This window comes from Elephantulus edwardii, unplaced genomic scaffold (genome assembly GCF_000299155.1).
Source record: "Elephantulus edwardii isolate Elephantulus edwardi_28Jun2011 unplaced genomic scaffold, EleEdw1.0 scaffold00437, whole genome shotgun sequence".
In the NCBI taxonomy this organism is placed as follows: domain Eukaryota; kingdom Metazoa; phylum Chordata; class Mammalia; order Macroscelidea; family Macroscelididae; genus Elephantulus; species Elephantulus edwardii.
The window spans coordinates 333783-354830 of NW_006400187.1; the positions used below are offsets into that span (position 1 = coordinate 333783).

The following is a 21048-nucleotide window of genomic DNA, read 5'->3' on the forward strand; positions in this document are numbered from 1 at the left end:
CTGCACCATTCTCTCTACCCTCCTCCCAGTTTGTTCTTGTCCAAATGCCACAGTGCTTGTCAAAGCCAGTTCTGATTAATCTTCTTTGTCAGTGTGATCTGCCTCTTCTTTTTTATTCCCAATACCACCTTCTGTGCCAGTTTCTCCAAGTAGCCCCTCAGGGGTTAGCCCTGACTAATAGTTCTCTCCTCTTACATTAGTTCTTAGTTCTCCTACACTTCCCCTATCCCTTAGGGACTTAACTTTCTATATTCTGCATTATGCCAATAACTTATTGCTCTATTGAGCACTTTAGTATATGATAGATAGAACAAGGAAACACTACTTGGTTTAAAATCAGGAAAGGTGTACACCTGTGACACATCCTATCTCCATACCTTTTCAAGGTATATGCAGAGCAGATCGTCTAAGAGGCTGGGCTCTGTGAGAAAGAAATGTGGCATCAGGATTGGAGGAAGACTCATTAACAACCTCCATTATGCAGATGACACAACACCTTGCTCTCTGAAAATGAGTAGGACCTGAGAAATTTACTACAAAAAGTGAGGAGCTGCAGGCTTCAGTATGGCTTGAAGCTCAATATAAAAAGACAGAATTCTCACTACGAAGTCAATTAGCAAATTAATGATACCAGTTTGGAGACTAAGGTTCATCTGATCTAGGCCATGGTCTTAACAATTACTTGCTATGCATCAGATGGCTGGACAGTGACTAAAGATGATAGAAGAAGAATTGATACCTTTGTGTTGAGGTGCTAAATATACCATGGACTGCTAAGTGAATAAACAGGTTTATGCTGGAGAGGGTGAAACTAGGCTGCTCCTTAGAGGCAAGGATTTTGAAGTTCTGTCTGAGTTACGTTATATATTATTATAATATTTATTATATTTATACTACTGTTGTTGTTATGTGCCATTGAGTCACCTGTGACTCATAATGACCCTATATACAACAGCCTTAAACCCTGCTCTATCTTGTCTTATTATCTCTGACACACCTAAATCTCATTACCCCAGTCACTGAATCAATCTATCTCATCAAGGGTCTTCTCTTGCATTGTCGTTCTACTCTCCCAAGTATTATGGCCCTCTCCAAGGACTGATACCTCCTTGCAACATGTTTAAAGTGTGTCAGATGAAGCTTCAGAATCTTTGTCTCCAAGGAGAAGCCTGGCTTACCTTCTCTAGGATGAACCTGTTTCTTCTCCTAGCAGTCCATGGTATGATCAATTCTCTTCTCCAGGACCACAGCTCAAAGGCATCAATTCTCCTTCTATTATCTCTAGTCATTGTCCAGCTTTCTGATGCATAGCAAGTAATTGCAAAGACTATGGCCTGTATAAGGCACACCTTAAGTCTCCAGACTGACATTATTGCTCTTCAGTACTTTGGAGAGGTTTCTGACAGCAGACTTCCCCAATGCAATTTGTCTTTTGATTTCCAAGAGTGTTGATTGTGGAGCCAAGTAAACGAAAGCTGTTAATAATCTTAATCTCTTCACCATCTATCATAATGCTGCCAATCAGCCCACTGGTGAGAATCTTTGTTTTCTTGATGTTGAACTTCAATCATATTGAAGGCTGTAGTCCTTGACCTTCTGCAGTAAGTGCTTCAGGTCCTCCTCAGTTTTAGCAAGCAGAGTTGTGTCATCTACATAATGCAGACTGTTGATGAGTCTTCCTCTTATCCTGATGCCACATTTCTCCTCATATAGCCCAGCCTCCTGGATAAGCTGTTCTGCAGATAGATTGAAAAGATATGGAGATAGGACACATCCCTGGCATACACCCTTCCTAATTTTGAACCGTGTAGTATTTTCTTGCTCTGATCTGATGACTGCCTCCTTGCCCAAGTATAGGTTTTGCATAAGCACAGTCAAGTGTTCTGGGATTTCCATTCTTCTCAGAGTCAGCCACAGCTTGTTGTGATCCATAAAGTCAAATGCCTTTGCATAGTCTATGAAACACAATACTATGGCACTCCCTGCTTTCAGCCAAGATCCATCTAACATTAGCTGTAATATTCCTGGTACCACGACCTCTTCGAAACCCAGCCTGCGATAATTATATTATAGGCCATATCAATCCATTTTTATATGTATCTAGATGTTGTTGTTGTTATGTGCTGTCAAGTTGCTTGCGACTCATAGCAACCCTGTGTACAACAGCCCTAAACTCTGCTCTGTCCTGTGCCAATTGCACTGTCTCTGACACACCCATCCCGATTACCCCAGTCACCGAATCAATCCACCTCCTAGAGGGCCTTCCCCTCCTGCGCCTGCCCTCCCCCCTCCCAAGCATGATGTCCTTCTCCAAGCACTGGTCTCTCCTTACAACATGATGTATATAAATAATAATTATCAAATAAGATTACTGGAAATAGATCTTATATGCAATATTTGTCATAAGAATCAATAGCTAAAACTCCTGACAATATGCACCCAGGAGAATATTTCCCTTCCATTTTCACTGGCATTCTTTAAGATTGGTTCCTGCTACTCAGAAACATGGCTTCTGAAGAGGCAGTGAATGAGCATATGGTCAATGCTATAACTCTGGAATTACTTGAGCACAAATCTGAGCAGGTTCTCAAAGCTCTGCGGTTTATAAATAGAGGCTTTTTCATATATACAATACCATGGGTAGATGGAATTCTAAGGTTTCAGGGGAAATGACACAATTCCAAAATGAAGCTATGTGTACATAGCACCAAGCTATCCAAATGAAAACTGAGCAAATCACTTAGGAATGTGGTCTCTCCTAGCTCAGACATTTAGAATCACTGTTGGAAATATGTAATGTGGTTCTGACACTGTTTGACTACTCATGGGTGAACTATACCAAAGTGAAGTCTCACTTCAATTTGCTGCGGCTCCTAATCCACCACAGACTAAAAAAACCATGGAGCTAAATTGGTTGGAATTGTATTTAAAAGAAGAATGATGAGACTCTGACTTAAGGCCAAAGAAAGTAGTCTATCACAAGAACATGAAGTAATGTAGGTGTATAAAGTATGTGGCCTTTATGACATGTTTTGGAGTTTTCCTTCAAAAATCAAGGTCTAAAAGGAAGCAGACTCTATGAATTTACCTTGTAACCCAATTTTGTTAGATTATCCTTTCTTCTCCAATGCACAGTTCCCCTTGAGAAAGAAGATTTAAGACTTCCTAAGTAGGCTCCCGAGGAGTGCACCTGTGGTAAGTGTCCCAGTTGCTACAGACCATGTGGGACTTTAAGCAGAAACAGATTCTCAGCAGGTTGTCTGTATGTAACTAAAAACTTCTTGCAGGTCCTTGCAGATTTTGACTTCTGGGTCTCTTCCATGGCCATCACTCACAGCTACCTTAGGTTCCTCTGTATGCACTGTGAGCACCTTTCTAATTCATCTGGGTTGATGTGCCATGTAATAGAGCTCTTGGACGAGTTGTAAGTGTGAAGGCAGTGAGATTGGAAATGGTATACTTCTTCTTTAGAAGTGAAATCTGTTCTTCACAGATCCTGACCAGGAGTCTGAATTGTTTTATACTCTGTCTCCAATTTCTCCACCCAACCCCCTACAGCAATTGACGTTAATGAACGTCTGGTGCACCCAAGGTCCAGTCTCCATGGTGCTCCACCCCACCTTCTCTTTTCTTCTGGAACCATTCAGAAAAGGGTATGTGAGTGGGTGTGGAAGGCTTATTGCCCAAATGTTCCACTGGAAGAGTGTGGTAGAGCCAGATGTGAAATGGACCTCCCCTGAGTGAAGAATATGCAACCAAGAGTCACAGCACATATTTGAGAGGAGTGGCTTTCTTACTTAACTCTCGAGTTGAAACATTGTGCTATCCCACATCCAAGTCAAAATGCCTGTCCAGATTATACATCAAAACTGGCCTGTTATCATGTCTGATTTTTACTGAGCATCTTTGAAGAAGAAAGAGTCCTTTGAGGGGGCTAATTGGTCCCAGGCCTGAGAGTTGGACATGGATTTGTATGGCCACTTCAGAAGAAAAATTCCAGTGTTTTAAATCCAGGTATCACATAATGTTTCAACTGGAGCACACACGCTCAGATCAACATAACAAAAGATAGAGGGTGCTTTGACCCTGACAACACAGAATAAGTTTGCCTTGATGGTGAGTGCAGCGTGGCAAGAGTTAATGCTGTAAAATTCACAGTACCGACAACTTTAAATCACTGAAAGTTGTTCAGAAAATATTCAGCAATACTTAAAAAACCCCCAACAAAACAAATACAAAAAAACCACCAACGAAAAAACCAACATCCCAGCCCTGTTATGAACTCATCCAAGACCTGAAACACATAAAACGTTTATTAGTCATCACTGAAATAAAATGCAGACAATTTTGTCTTAGAAAGATCCAAAAGGTTTTGTTTTCCATCTACAAGACCATAAAACAGTCCCTGACAAATTTTAAATGGTCTTCTAATTAATCACTTGATTTTTATAATTTCTTGCCAGCTAAAAGTTCGATATTAACACAACAGAGTGAGAAATCCTCTTTGACGGAGCATGGTCCTTTGCACAGCTTCACTGAATTGGCCAAGCCAGACTTTTGTGGTAAGGAGCTCAAATGGAATGAACCATTAATCTAAAGGAAATAGTTATTTTTACATTGATTAAAATGAGGAATTAAATGTGCTCTAAACTCACAAATGGATGATTCCAGTTATGTTCCTTTTTGTAGAGGAAACATATTATGGTGCTTTTTCTTTAAGATTATTTCTTTAGTAAATCAGCACTTTATGAAAGACTAGTATTATGTGTTCTCTTTAATAATTTTATGTATTCGGAAATTGTCATTAAAACTCTAACACCTAACTATTTTTATATTAAAAAAGAATCTGATTTCTAGTGAATATGATGATGATGTAAACAATCTCAGACAATCTTATCCCAAGAAGGGGATTCTGTAATGGGTGGGGTATTTTTTGCAAACTCACCATCAAGCATGTAACCATTGAAACAGAACTTACACTACCACATGCAAATAACATATCCGAGCATGGAAGAAACCTAGAGGACAGTGCAAGACAAGGGAAGGTTTCCAGCTATTGTTCGCAGGCCAATGTGAGTCACAGTCAACCTGACCGCTCCTAACCACACCACAACACAACACAACAACACAACACAACACGACACAACACAATACAACACCATCAATAGCTACTTCCCCATCTCCAGTGAACACTAGGGATTTCCATCCAAGAATGAATTAGAGGATAACTCTAACATTATAAATACTGTCCTTATTTTCTAGAACCTTTTTAATGACAACTTTCACCTACCTCATAAAATAAGGGCATACCACTGCCTACAGGCTTCTTTCCCTTCTTAGCTGTAGAATCAAAATGTTGATGCACATCATTGATCTGTAAGAAATTAAATTAATCCATTATGGAAAAGAAATGCTTATCTAACAAATGCTTGGTGGTATGTGACTACCTCAGGCCTGCTGTTCATTGGATCACTATACTTGACTTGATGACTCCCAACAACAATAGGTGACTTGAAGCAGTTGAACTTGAGAGGCCCTCCTGGTCTAGATAGAATAGTTAAGCTGTTGGCAAGTGTAAGAGCTTAGACCAAATGATCAGTCATTGCTATATTATCGTTCTCCTTTCTTGGAACTTAAATAGCCTAGTATTATATTGTTATTCAGTCATTTTCCTTTAAATAATTCTTTATAGAACTCAGTATGGTACCTGGGATGGTCTCGGAATTTTTTTATTAAAAAATAAATATGGAAGGTCTTCAAAATCACTTGTTATGCATCAGAGAGTTGGACAATGACCAAGGAGGATAGAAGGAGAATTGATGCCTTTGAGCTGTGGTGCTGGAGAAGAGTATTGAGAATACCATGGACTGCTAGGAAAACAAACAGATTTGTCCTGGAAAGGGTCAAACCGGGTGGCTCCTTGGAGGCAAGGATTCTGAGGCTCCCTCTAACATAATTTGGACATGTTGTGAGGAGAGACCGGTCCTTGGAGAAGGACATCATGCTGGGTAGAGTAGAGGGACAGCGCAGGAGGGAAAGACCCTCTATGAGGCTGATTGATTCAGTGACTGGGGTAATCGGGATGGGTGTGTCAGAGGCAATGCGATTGGCACAGGATAGAGCAGGGTTTAGGGCTGTTGTACATAGGGTCGCTGTGAGTAGCAAGCGACTAGACGGCACATAACAACATTTATTAATAAAAATTTGTTCCACAGTAAATGATTCATACTTATTCTAACTAAATATTTACTTAAAATAACCCAAACTTAAAAAAAAAAAAAAAACCAACCCCAAAACCAATTAAGAACACAACAATTTTATTCTGGTTGGTTTTTTGTTTGTTTGTTTGTTTTTTTAAGGTAAAAAGTCTTCAAAAGGCTGGAGGTAGGAGGTGCCCATTACCTGCTGTAGAATGTCTTGCCATGAGACCACACTGAAGAGTTTACGCTGAGGGGCCCGGACAGCCAGGGTGAGGGCTTGGATGGGAAGCTCATCCTCAGTCTGGTTCCCAATCACAAAAGCGATAGAGGCTTTCCAATCGTTCTGTAACAAAATCAGAAGGAAGATGATTACAAATTCTTACCATTAGGAAATTTTGTGTTAATAAGTGCCATTGGGGAAAAAAAAATGAGGTTTGTCTCTTTTTTTCCCCTCAGAGACGTTCTTAAACTTGAAAGGTTTATCATTCCTCATAAAATGACCACAAGGGGGCGTGTGGTGCCACACTTTGGACAATTTGGTTAAATGACACTTAAGAAAGTCAGTTATTGCCATCAAGAGGGAGCTGACTCTCCAGCAAGTTATAGCTGATCCTCCAGTAAGATTTAGAAGACTTTAAATTGCAAGAGAAGAGACTGCCCATCTTTCTCCCATGGGGCAGCTGGTGGATTCAAATCAACCTCTCTTGGGCTGGCAGCATAACTCCTACTCAGCAAGCCACCAGAGCTGCCGCTCAAGAAACTTTTGTTGTTGTTGTTGTTGTTGTTGTTATGTGCGTTGAGTCACTTGAGACTTCCAGCGACCCGATGTACAACAGCCCTGAAACCTGCTCTATCCTGTCCCAACTATACTATGTCTAACATATCTACCCTCATAAGACCAGCCACTGTATCAATCCATCTCACTGATGGTCTCCCCCTCTTTCTCCATCCCTCCACCCTTCCAAGCATGATGTACTTCTCCAAGGACTGGTCCCTTTTGCAACATGCCACAAGTATGTCAGACAGAGCCTCAGAATCCTGGTCTCCAAGGAGTAGACTGGCTTCACCCTCTCTAGGAAGACACTGTTCTCCTGGCAGTCCATGGTATATTTAGCACCCTTCTCCAGCACCAAACTCAAAGGTATCAATACTCCTTCTATCATCCCTAGTCATTACCCAGCTTGCTGGACAATAGCAAGCAATTGCAAAGGCTATAGCCTGGATCAGGCACACCTTAGTCTCCAGACTGACACTGTTGCTCTTCAGTACTCTGGAGACAGCTGACTTTCCCAGTGCAATTCATCTCTTGATTTCCTGGCTGATTTCAAAAGTGTTGATTGTGGAGCCAAGTAAACTAAAATTGTTAATCTCATCAGCCCAGTGGTCAGAATCTTTGTTTTTTGATGTTGAGCTTCAATCCATATTGAAGGCTGTAGTCCTTGATCTTAAGCAGCAAGTGCTTCAGATTCTCCTCAGTTTCAGCAAGTAGGATTGTGTCATCTGCATAACACAATTTGTTGATGTATCTTACTCCAATTCTGATGCCACATTCCTCCTCATATAGCCCAGCCTCCCAGATGATCTGTTCTGCATATAATTTGAAAAGGTATGGTGACAAGAATAAATCCCTGGTGCACACTCTTCCCGATTTTGAACCATGCAATGTCTCTTTGCTCTGTTCTGTTCTGATGACTGCCTCCTGGTCCAAATATAGGTTTTGCATAAGCATAATCAAGTGTTCTGAGATTCCCATTCTTCTGAGTCAGCCACAGTTTATGATCTACACAGTCAAATGCCTTTGCATAGTCAATGAAACACAGACATTCCTCTCATACTCTATGCTTTCAGCCAAGATCTATCTAACATTAGCTGTAATCCCTAGTACCAGAGCCTCCTCTAAATCCAGCCTGCATATCTGGCAATTTTCTGTTGATGCTCCTCTCCTGTCATGTTTGGATAATTTTCAGCAGAATCTTGCTTATATGTGATATTAATGATATTGTTCAATAATTTCCATACTCTGTTAGGTCACTTTTCTTTGAAATGGGAACAAATATGGATCTCTTCCAGTCAGTTGGTCAGGTGGTTGTCCTCCAGATTTCTTGGCAAAACTTAGTAAGCACATTCAGGGCAGTGTCTGTTGATTTATGTCAATTGGTATACCATCAATTCCTGGAGCCTTGTATTTTTGCCAATTTTTTCAGAGCAGCTTGAACATCTTGCTTCATCACCAAAGGCTCTTGCTCATAAGTTGTTTCATGAAATTCTTCTGTGTCAGCTAATTCCTTCTAGTATGGTGACTCTGATACTCCATCAAGAAACTAGGAAGGTTTAATAATAGTAAAATATACTGACTCTTACTGGTAGTTGTCCAAGGATAATTTGTGTTGGAAAGTAGGAAAAGTATGTCATTAATATATATATTAAGATGTGATCCCCAGGAGGGCAGGAATCTTTGTTTTAATCTTTAATGTAACCTAGGACTCTAAAAAGTGTCAAGAATATAGTCACTCAAATATGTAGCATCAAGTTGGTTTACAAATAGACTATTGCATTATTTGAGATAAAAATTCAGTCTCTGAGGTTTTTGTAAAGCATAAAACTAGAAATCATCTTTTCCTTCTAAAGTCATATAAGAACCTTACTGCTAATTAATTAATGAGTCCTTTCTATTCCTGAGAAATAGGCTGAAAGGTAAACTTGGAAATTAACTACTGAAGTTAATAAATTAAAGAAAAATTCTTCTTGTTCAGTTAACCCTTTTTCTGTGTCCATTATCGTTTCTGTTGGGAAGATGACATTTTTCTGGTAGAGATTAAAAGGAAGGTCACTGAATTATTCACAGCATGGAGCTGATGGAACAAGCAAATCATGCAAGTCAGGACTAGCAAACTAACACCTACTAATAACCAAAAGGTTGGAAGTTCAATCCACACAGTGGCACATGGAAAGAAATATATGACAATCTTCTATAACAACTGTAGTGAAGAAAATCCAATGGAGTAGTTCTACTCTGTAACTTGGGATCTCCATGAGTCAGAATTGACTTAATGGTGAGGGTTTGCTTGCTGTTGACTATTGAGGACAAATAATCTTCAGAGATGAAATGTAATAAAGCCATTAGGAAAGAAAGAAAATATATTATACAGAATTCAAGCCATGTGAGCTTTCTCAGTAAATATTAGCCTATTTACAGAATTAAGGGGTTGGTTAGGACAACACTGACATTTTTTAACACCACTGTAGCAATCTATTTAAACTAAAGAACACTGTTTTTTTATTATATACCAAAACAATATTTAAAGACATTTGAAAAGACCATCTGAATTTTATGTAACATAGAATTTGTGTCAGCTTAAGGTGTATGGCAAGTTTATCATTAGAGTGATGACAATTAGGGTATGGGATGCTGTGATGTACCATCAAGTCGGAAATAACTCATTGCTGATTCTTCAGGGGTTTTCAGAGGCTATAAATTGCATAGGAAGGGAGAGCTCAACTTTCTCCTGTGGAACAACTGGTGAATTTGAATTACACACCTATGGGATCACAGTGCTAGGTGAGAGGAAAGACCTCAAATTGTTCCTTAACATAAGTCACAATTGTTACTAAATTCCTCTTACTTCTATCCCTGGAAAGCTTACTAATTAGGTAAAAAAAATCCATCTATGTTCAAAGCTAAACCAAAAACTACACATAGAAGTATACCTGTTGCCATCAAGTAGATTTTGACTCAGTGCCCTACTTGGTAGGAAGCTACACTGCAATACTAAAGGCACACAGTTCGAGGCTACAAGCTGCTCTGCAGGAGAAGGAAGGGCAGTCTCTTCTTATTAATGTGATTAACTGCCTCTGAAAACCCACCCAAGGGTCAGCTATGCGTCGGGCCTGACTCTATGATTCAGAACTACCACCATAACCTATTCTGTAGGACAATTGGGTTTCCAAAATCATAATCTTTACAGACACAGACTGCCACATCTTTCTCGCTGCAGGCTGCTGATGGGTTTGAACAGCTGACCTTTGGGTCACCAGCTGTGCACTTAGGTCCTGTACCAGAAGGGTTCCTCTTCAAAAGTACAAATATATACAGTTTACTTGGGGCATGTATGTGTGTGCACATCATGCATATAATGGTGGTTCTATATGTTTTCCTCTTATACTGAATTTAAAGTGATGTGGGGATATTTGTTTGCCAATTCAATATAGAAAGCACATTTCCTTAATGTTCTGATTCTGAAGAGTAAGAATGCCATGATTACAAATTATATTACAGTATTCTTTTTTAATACCTATTTTTTTCCCGTTTACTGCCTTTTTTTAAAAAAAAAAAAACAACCCTATTGGTTTGCATGCCAAATTCATATACATTGCGTTTCACACATTCCTTCATTCACATTGTTTTTCATATGATCTTTCCCATACTTATAAAGTATTCTTTAGAAACAAATCATTCCAGTGTAACAAATTGGCCACTTCTTCCTCTGGATGCCTTTGCTGAGGCCAAACAACAATTACGGTCATCATTAAAGATTTTGTTTGTTTGTTTGTTTTTACTCTCACCACATACCAGGTTCATGGATAGGCAATACCTTGAAGTTTCTGGAAGGTACACTGAAAAATTTAATGAACACCTTCCTACCCCCTTACTCTGCTCCCTTCAACAAGTTACTTACCAACATTTGAAAGTTAATGGTGACAGAAAAAGGCTGCTGCTCTTCTTTCATAGGGATGATTCAGAAAGAGAGGGTTGTGGTTGAATCACCTATCTCATTAGTGCCTGGTGTCAAAGGCAGGTGTTGACCATTTCAGTCCGGACAAAAGCAGAAAGGAGGAGGAGGAAGAAACCAGCAATTATTTTGAATGTGCCATGTGCCAAGCACATGTTATCTCATTGAATGTCTCTAACTAATCCCACACAATAGGTGTATTTTCCTTATAGATGGAGAAACAGAGGCCCAATGAAAGGAAATAACTTGTTTAAAAATCACATGTTCATGACCGCATGGTGACCAGATACATGCTTTTCAATTTTGTGATCATTTCTAAACATTTGGGGTTTTTTTAAAGAAAAGTTTAATATATTTATTTGAAAACCAAGTTCTGTGAAAGAACACACTAAATAGTTGAATCTTCTCTTCAACCAAAGCCTTGGAGACAGGCTTTCTCAGGCCTGAGAAGAAAAAAATATGAAACATTCATGAATTTGCTTGTCCTGCTTGCACAGGCACCACGCTAATCATCTCTGTATTGTTCCAATTTTAGTATATGTGCTGCCGAAGCGAGCACCCACACAGTTTTTAAGAGCAAATATTTGGGTTCAGAATAGGATGTCTTTCTACAGTCCCTAAATTGCATCATTGAAGCTATTTTGGCCACTGTAAAACTGGTAGATGGATTTCTACATGGCATGTTAGAGGCTTTAAGATAGAATCGATATTATTCTTTAAGACACTGTGAGATCAGCTTTTCAAATGATAGCTCACGGGAGCTGAAAGAGAATATGGAATTTCCCCAAGGTTTTTTCTCTCAAAGCTTAGTGCTCTTGCTACTTTGCTTTAGGATTCCTTTTAGCAGATTATCTCTTATTCTAGTTCATATATTCTAATTCTATTATCATTTCTATACTGAAAAATCTCCAAAGCCACCTTTAGCAGGGTCAGATTTGTTCTGGTTGAGCTTTGTATGAGGATCACCTGGTTGTCAGGTTGCTCTTCCCATCTGAATAGGACAGCTTAGATTCTGCTTCTATCAAAATGTTCTGGCCAACTAAGCCTACACTCAAAAAAGTTTTAGGTATTTGAGAAAACAGGATTCTTAGAGGCTTTCCTTACGGTTAAGTTTCATTGGCTAATCACTTATCTTGTTGTCCTTAGATGCTGTCAAGTCAGCTCCACCTCATATTTACCCTATGAGGCTCAATGTCAAGAAGACAATTGGCCACCACTGGGCCAATTGGCAGCATCAGGACAGATGGTGAAGAGATTGAGATTGTTCACAGCTTTAGTTTGCTTGGCTCCACAGTCAACACTCAGGCACCAGTAGCCAGGAAATTAAAAGGCGTATTTCCACGGGAAAGTCAGCTGTTAGAGACCTCTCCAAAGTACTGAAGAGCAATGGTGTGTCTCTGGAGATTAAGATGTGTCTGATACAGGCCATGGTCTTTACAATAATTTGTTATGCATTAGAGAGTTGGACAATGACCAAGGAGGATAGAAGGAGAATTGAGCTGTGGTGCTGGAGAAGAGTATTGAGAGTACCATGGATTGCTAGGAAAATAAACAGATTCATCCTGGAAAGGGTTAAACCGGGTGGCTCCTTGGAGGCAAGGATTCTGAGGCTCCATCTAACATACTTTGGACATGTTGTAAGGAGAGACCCGTCCTTGGAGAAGGACATCATGCTTGGGAGGGTGGAGGGACAGCGCAGGAGGGGAAGGCCCTCTGTGAGGTGGATTGATTCAGTGACTGGGGTAATCGGGATGGAGTGTCAGAGACAGTGCGATTGGCACAGGACAGAGCAGAGTTTAGGGCTGTTGTATATAGGGTTGCTATGAGTCGCAAGCAACTCGACGGCACATAACAACAACACCACCACCACATCAGATCAAAACACGGTTGGACCCTTCACAAACACGGTGTGCTTGAATCCATTGCAGCCACTGTGTCAATCATTGCTAGATCCCTAAGGAGTGTGAAAGAGACCACCAGGTATAAATGCAAACTAAGAATGCCTCCAAAGAAGGATGCATTCACCGGACTTATGCACCAGGGGGCAGCAAGACGCTAGCAAATGCACACTAGTCCACTAATAATGAGTGAGTCATACTTGTCTAATTAGGAAGAACTGCTAAATAAGCGAGAGTATGCAAACAAACACAATTCCTGGATCTTTCTCTTAGTATTTCAGGATGGCTATCGAAGACAGAAGAATTGGTACATTTAAATCTTGGTGTTGCTGAAGAACAGTGACTACATTATGGACAAAAGAATGAACAGCTAAATCATCTTAGAAGAAATACCTCCAGAATGCTCCTTAAAAATGAGACTGGTGAGATTTTGACCTGCTTACTTTGGACATGGCATTAGAAACAACTCATTGCTAGAAAACAACTTCATGGTTGATAAAGTCAATAAAATGAAGGGAAATGCTCCTGGACAAAATAGCCACAGAAATGGGCTCCAAAAGTCAATGATGTTGATTATACAGGACTAAGGTATGTTTTGTTGTGTTACACACAAGGCTGCCATGAGTAAGAGCTGACTCAATAATGAGAAACAACATAGATTCCAAAATTTGACCAATGGGCAGCAGTTTGAAAAATTAGAAACTGTTTTGAGAAAACGGAGAATAAACTAAGCTTGGTAAAACACTAGAAAAATCAAACGTCCATCAGTATCTCACCACAACTCAGAGTCGAAATGCTTCAGTCTGAGCTCACAAGGAGGCAAGAGAAATTTAGTTCAGAGAAAACAAATGTTGACCATGGGGAGAAATGAAAGCGTGATGAGAGCAACTCCATTAAGTGTACCTGTGAGTCCGGCAGTGCGCCTATCTGAGGGTGAATTTGTATAAGGGAATTCCAGAAGTTGGGGGTGTAATTAGTAGCATAATCTTAGAGAAGAAAAACATTAACTGAGAAAAACGACATTGAATATATCCAACAGTGAGGGAAGAGGGGTTTGGCCTGGCATGCCTCAAACACCTTAGGAAATAAAGTCAACTCTCTATTGCCTAGAGGCATATACGGTATATGATTATTGCTGTCTTGCACTCCAGTAGTTATTGATAAAACCATTCAAAGGATGGAATGAAGTCATGTATGGACACAATCCATTACCTTTTATTTACTTTACCAGCCTCACCTAATTTAAAGCCTGGTAGGAGGGCGTCTTAACCCAAACACTTACATACTAGTCTCCTAAGGCAAGAAAGTATTCTTGTAAATACAGAGAACCTGGCTGTCTCACACAAGTCTACTGTCTCAGAGACACAGAATGGATTTGTAACTATTTTTCTTTCATATATTGCAAAGTCTCCCATATCTGAATATAACTATAAAACTATTTCTCAAACAAGTAAAAGGAACTTTTGGGGTGATAGGTTTGTCACTTTTTATTAGCATGCTCAACAGGTTGCTATTAATCAGTGACTTTCAAGTTGATTCCTACTCATGTTGAAACCTCATGTATTAGAGTACAACTATAATGAGGCAATGCTTTCAAGGTGTCTCAGGGTGGACTTGAACTTCTAATGTTTGGCAAGAAGCTGAGTGGGCTGACCATTGAAACCACTGAGTTATTGCTAGGTTAGCATGGGCAGAAGCAATAGTGGAACAGGCATGCTCTCCTCTGCTGACTTTGCTAGTAGGTCAGGGGCTATTTACCATGAAAGATCTAAGAACAGTTGTCTACCCAGAACTGATCAGATTCTGATGAGCTGTAAGAGCCAGTAGTGGTCAACACCTTTATTAAGAGAAGATGTATTAAAGCCTCAAGTAAAATCAATGCAACATTTAAAAAGTCAGGTTTTATTAAGAGTCATTTAACACTGTACAGATATGCAAACCTGTGCTTTATGTCAATACTTTGCTGAAAGGATAACCTTTTTGTTAAGTAGATTTACTGCCAAATGGATAGGTATTTGTGAATGTCTTTCTCATACAGGGTTTTTCCTTCAAAGGAGTCTTGGATCTGCATCAGCAAAGGAGTGTTAGTATGGGCTCCCAGCCAGCAAAGAAATATTTTTATTTCATAGAACTGGCTGCAATAATGGTATTTGTTAAAAAAGGGATTCTAACTGTAAAATAAGTTGAAGAGATAGGTTAAACTTGGGTGCATATTATCATATAATAAAAATCGTATAAATAGGAAATGAATCTACATAATTGCTTTTACTGTCTTTACTGAACCCAATCCCCATTGTCATACAGTTTATTCCAACCAATAGGGATTCCAAGTCTACACTATTTACTGAAGCCAATTGTCACATCTGGCTTCCAAAGAACATCTTGCAGATTTGAACTGGAGACTTTATGGTTAACAATTGAGTGCTTTAGCTATGAGTGGCATCAGGGCTACTTGTCTATAATGGGCAAGTAGTTAAGACAGGTTCTCTTTAATTACCAGTGCCTCCCAGTGTATCCTAAACCATCTAATTTAAAATACAATCATCATAAGGTTAAAACCAATTCTTATTTAGGAATAGTATGTGTGGGTTTTTAGTCTTTTCAATTAGTCTCTCAACTCTTAAGATCAGAGATTGATTATTTTGTCTATGCTTCTGTACCTCATGATAATCAGCATTGAAAGGGGTCTACGTTGAGTAGAGCTCTCTGCCAAAATATCTGCGGCTTGATAGACTTGGACACCAGAAGAGTTTTTGTATTTGTTTTTGGTTTTGGTTTTTTGTTATTGTTGAGTGAAGGTTTACAAAGCAAATTGACTCTCTACTTAATGTTTCAACATAGTAAGCTTCATTACATTGATTATAACCCATATTCTAATACCACTTTTGCCACTTTAATATTTTTAAATTTTATACTTGTTTATTTACAAACAAGTATTTATATACAAAGTTTGTATTTATATACAAAGTTGTATACGTTGATTTTTCATACTGCATCTTTCTCATTTCCTTCACATCCCACCCCGCCCATCAAATTGTGTGACCCTATGATTAATGCTGCTCCACCACCATACATCCTCAGTCCTCTGCTCCCTCCCTTCCCCCCTTGGATCCTCATACTCACTCTACAATAGTGTTTTTAGACAGAATTTGTCCTTGTGGGACTAAGTTAGCTCACGTAGCATAATGCTCTCCACTCCCTCACAAGCTAGATAGTAAGTTATAAAATCGTTGCTCCTGCATGCTGTGTAGTATTCCATCATGTGAATGTACCATCTTTTCTCAATCCATTCAATTGTACTTGGACATTTGGACTGTTTCCATGTTCTTGCAATGGTGAATAACGGTGCTATGAACATTGGTGTACATCTTCCCACTTCTTATGTTTCCTGTTTCCTTTTCCCCTCTTTCTTTTCCCTTCCTGCCTCCTAAGCTTTACCCCAAGGCAAATGCTGCCCTTTTGTTCTTGTACAGGTGATCCTTGTAAGGAATCCATTCTTCCCGGATGTTACTGATCATCTAATAAGGCCCTTCTATTATTTAGCTGGAAGTTAAGTCATAGTGGTGATTTCCACTGCAGGCTTGAAAGGCCACTTAAGGGCTAAAGTCTTAGGGCTTCAGACAGTCTCTATGTGACTGACAAGCCTGGTCTTTTTTATGACTTTGAGATTTGCTTCACATTTTCCCACTATGCTATCAGGGACCTTCTGCTGTGATCCCTTCCACACTTGGTGGGACCTTGCAAAAGGATAGGTCACTGTGGCTTAGTAGTTAGACCTAGGTTCAGGAAGGTGAATCCAAAATGCCTAGATTGAAATCTCAGAACAATAACTATATATCCTTGGGAAAATTACTTAATGTATCTGTGACTCTTGATATATATAATGACAGGTAATGACAGTGTTGTTCACTTCTTGCAGTTGTGGGATAGCCTCATTCAGAAAACCAACGTAATGCATCTATGAGCACAGCACGTACCTGTAATCATGCTATCATCATTGATATTACTTTAAGAGGCTTTTACTTTTGTCAATCAATAGAACAAACATGCTTATTACACACACACACACCCACACACCCCCGTTGAGGGTGAAGAGCTTGTGTGTTAGTGAAGAAAAGAAAATATCAACAGTTACATGCTGAAAAAGCAAATATTATTATCGTAAATCAATTTGTAAAAGAAATATCCCTCACATAGTAATAGAGTTAAATGACACGTTTCTAAAATATTTAACAACATTGGAAAAGAAGAACAAAGTTGTAAACATATGGTACTTAAAAAGCTACAAGTGTTTAATTTTTTAGAGTTATAGGAGAGAAAGTGAGTGTGTGGTAAGAGGCATCTTTGAATCACTGTAGAACCAGTGCAAGTTTGCCAGAGTTGTAACCTCATTGTCTAATGAAAATGTTATCTGGTGTCAAGTGAAAAGCATCAAGATTTTTTATTTTGTGCATAGACTAACTAAGAAAATGCTAAACTATGAAGAGCACAAGGAACTGGAGAAAGAGAGTAGCAATAGGTCATTTTCATTAGTGATGAGAGGAAACTTCTATGTTTCTCTCTAGGAGTATTTGGTGGATTTGAACCACTAAACTTTTTGTTATCAGTCCAAATATACCTATACACAACTGTCAGTATAGATTCAATCGAGAACAAGGCTATTATGCTTTATCAACAAAATAAAATAAATTTCTTGTCCAAGGCAAAAATAAGAATGTGTATTACTTATATAAATAAAATATTACTTTTTTTCAAAAAAAAAAGAAAGTAAGTGGCTTTGTTGTTTGGTAGTTGACTTGCACATATTAATCTGATTGATGAATAGATTGCCCATTTGTGCTTACCTACCTACACAGCAAAGTCATCTGACTGTGTGGATCATCATAAATTATATGGTTAACATTGAGATGAATGAGGATTCCAGAACACTTCATTGTGCTCATGTGAAACTTGTACTTAGACCAAGACGTTATTGTGCAAACAAAGCAAGGGAACACTAAGTAGTTTATTATTAAGAAAGACTGTGTGTGTGTGTGTGTGTGTGTGTGTGTGTGTGTGTGTGTGTGTCAGCGTGGTTTCCTTTCTCTACCTCTATTTAATCTGTATACTAAGCAAATTATTTGAGAAACTGGACTCTGAAGAAAAATGTGGGATCAGGATTAGAGGAATGCTCAAGAATTATCTTTGTTATACAGATGGCACAACCTTGCTTGCTGAAAGTGAGGAGAACTTGAAGCACTTGCTGCAGAAGGTGAAACATTGCACCTTCAATATGAATTGCATCTCAGTGTCAAGGAAACAAAACACCTCACCACTGGACTGATAGGCAACATCAGGATAGACGGAGAAAGCATTGAAACTGCCAATGGCCTCATCTAACTTGGACTTACGATCAACACACTTAGTACCAGCAGTCAGGAGATCAGGAGATATAGTGGACTGTGAAAGTCTGTAGTTAGAGACCTATTGAGGAGCAATGATGTCAGTTTGAAGACTAAGGTGTGCCTAATTCAGACCATGGTCTTTTTCAATCACTTCTATGCATCTGAGACAATAAGGATAACAGAATAATTGATGCCTTTGCATTGAGGTGTTGAAGAAGAGTACTGAATATCCCACAAACTGTCAAAAAAATCATCAAATATGTCTTGGAAAAGGTGTAGCCAGACCTTGGAGGCAAAATTAAGAAAACTTTGTCTCTCATACTTTGAGCATGTTGCTAGGAGAGGATATTCCTTGGAGAGAGTGATTACATTTGGAAAGGTGGAAGGAGGGTAAAGGATAGGAAAAGCCTTATCACTTGGACTGACAGAGTAACTGCAGCAAAGGACTTAAGTATGTCAGAGATTGTGAGGATGGCACAAGACAGGCCAAGGTTCAGATGTGTTGTTCACATGGTCTCTATGAATTATACTCAACTCAAAGGCACTTAATTAAAAACAACAGACCTAAACTAGAGTCCACAGGCAGTTGTACTGCTAATCTAAAGGCAGTGCCTCTCTAGTAGTTAAAATTCATTGCAGCTCCACAGGATGAGCAATCTCCTCCCATCTGATTTAAGGCCTCCAAAAACCTATAGGAGGGTGAACCATGAGTTGGCGCTCGCTGACTCTAAGACAATGAGTTTGAGGGTGGGGTTTTTTTAAAATTTTTTTTTGTTGTTTTTTTAGACCTATAACAGAAAGCACTAGTTCTTCAAAAGAACGAAAAAGAGAGACACAATGGAGAAAGAAAAAGAGAGAAGGAGGAAGAGATGGAATGAAAAGTAAATGAAGTTTCTTTTTTAATAGGAAGCCTTAGTGTACCCCTGTCTTCCTAGAGTACTCCTATGGTCTGACTTCCAAAGAACCCTGGCTACCAGCCCTTTGTTTTCCATCTTACAAATCTTCCTGAAATCCACCTCTCTTCCTTCTAGATGGAATAAAATCTACCTACTTTAGTTCATCTTCAACTCAGGATTTTAATTGTTGACTTTTAAATATCATTTAAACATGTGCTCTACAGCTCTAGCGACTTCTACCATTTAAAAGCAGTTCTTCTCTCAAGGCTATCTAGACTGCTGGACTCACTCTTGTGTGACTCAAAGGGAGGTACTGCTAATGGTGGTATTTTATAGGGTGGGCTGGGTCAGTGGAAAACATTCCCCTGAAATCATACCACCTAGACTACTTCCTACTTTGCCCATGTGCCTGGCATATAGTAGCATTCAATAAATGTTTCTGGAACTTCGCAGCCAAAACCACACACTAAAGAAAATTTTTACACATGCTTAGTATGGGAAGGCCGACGGAGTTATGTGGCATTTTATCAGCCACACTCAGCATTTTGGAAGGAAACCTGCATGCCTCTGCATAGCTATTTGAATGAAAGAAATAACTTAGAATTTTGAAGTAAAGAAGACACCATATATGATATAAGTTCCATGATGAGAGGTATAGAAATAATTTGAGTGTTCATGTACAATCTCTATGGCTGCTTTTCTTTGTCTTCATATATATGAAGAACAATCACTAATTACAATTATTGAAGCTCTGGTATAAAGACGTAGAGTTTGGGAATGATGTCAATTCCTGCCTCTCTAGTTTATTAGCCAAATGGCTTTGCATTTGCTATGTCAGTGTTCTCATAAAATAATGGATCTGATACAATAACCTACAAAAGGTTGTCATAACATGTAGAATCATTTTCTAAATTATAAAGTCTCACAGAAAGCTAAAACAATGAATATTTTTATCCTCTAAAACTTCTGAAAAATTGAATTAAAAGAAAATGCTTCTTTAATTCTTAACGTGGAAATATCCTGAGAAACTTTTTTGGATAGTTAAGCTGCAGAGTTTGGTCTGTTTGATTGTTTTTCTTTCATTTTTCGTAGAGTCCTTTGGCCCATCCCACCAACCTAGCACATGAGCCTAATTCAGTTTTGCTCCATGCATCAGAGAGTTTTAAGACAGCTATTAAAACACCACATGGAAAAGCTTTGCAGGGAATTCTACTCCACAGAGAAACCACAGAAACCACTACACACCTTAACTATCTCCCCACCCCCAACAGTTGGCTAAAATTACTGCTCCATTATGTTAGTACAATCCAACCAGTTTTATTGCTTGGAGCAAAATCTGAGGTCCAAAATGAACTTCAGAACATAAAAAGTAAAGCAAACCTCAAAAGGAAACAAGCCTCTTTGGGTTTTCAAACAAATATTACATATCAGAGGCATTCTTCTAACGGAGGAGACCAAGCAAAGTCAAGAGCAGTCCGGCTAATTGCTCCACAAATGTAAAACTGGAATCAGGGACTCACCCAGAGAAAGGAAATCTCCTTTCATCATCAGATATTAAAGACTACAACCTTTCATCAACTCCTTCCTCAGACCTTCCTCAATCACTTCAATGTTCAGTTACTATCTTGCACATTAGAAACTAAGATTTCTTTTCAAGCCTCAATATTAGTTCATTATTTACCCTATGGTAGCCCTATTGGATATTTTTGTTTTTATTCCTTCCTCTAATTTCGATGTCACTTACCACTAAACATTGTAATATATTACATTAATATAACCTTGATACAGGCTACCTCCCAACTCTCACATTGTTGTGGAGTCGGAACCAGATCACGGCTGGTCCTCTGGTGTGTTTTCAGAAGCTGTAAATTGTATGGGAGGAGATTTCTCATCTTTCTTTTTTTTCTATAATTATATTTTATTAATTTTCATAAACATTT

The 21048-nt window shown here is 39.0% G+C and overlaps 1 protein-coding gene across 1 annotated transcript in view; it reads right to left on the minus strand.

The window, feature by feature from the left end:
• Window positions 1-21048, minus strand: part of SPAG17 (sperm associated antigen 17) — a 395169-nt gene that overhangs the window by 324289 nt on the left and 49832 nt on the right. Inside the window, exons 2-3 of the mRNA XM_006902657.1 lie at window positions 6403-6543; window positions 5291-5374 (exon numbers count right to left, since the gene is read on the minus strand). Coding sequence (XP_006902719.1) covers window positions 5291-5374; window positions 6403-6543 — 225 coding nt within the window. The remainder of the gene's footprint in view (window positions 1-5290; window positions 5375-6402; window positions 6544-21048) is intronic.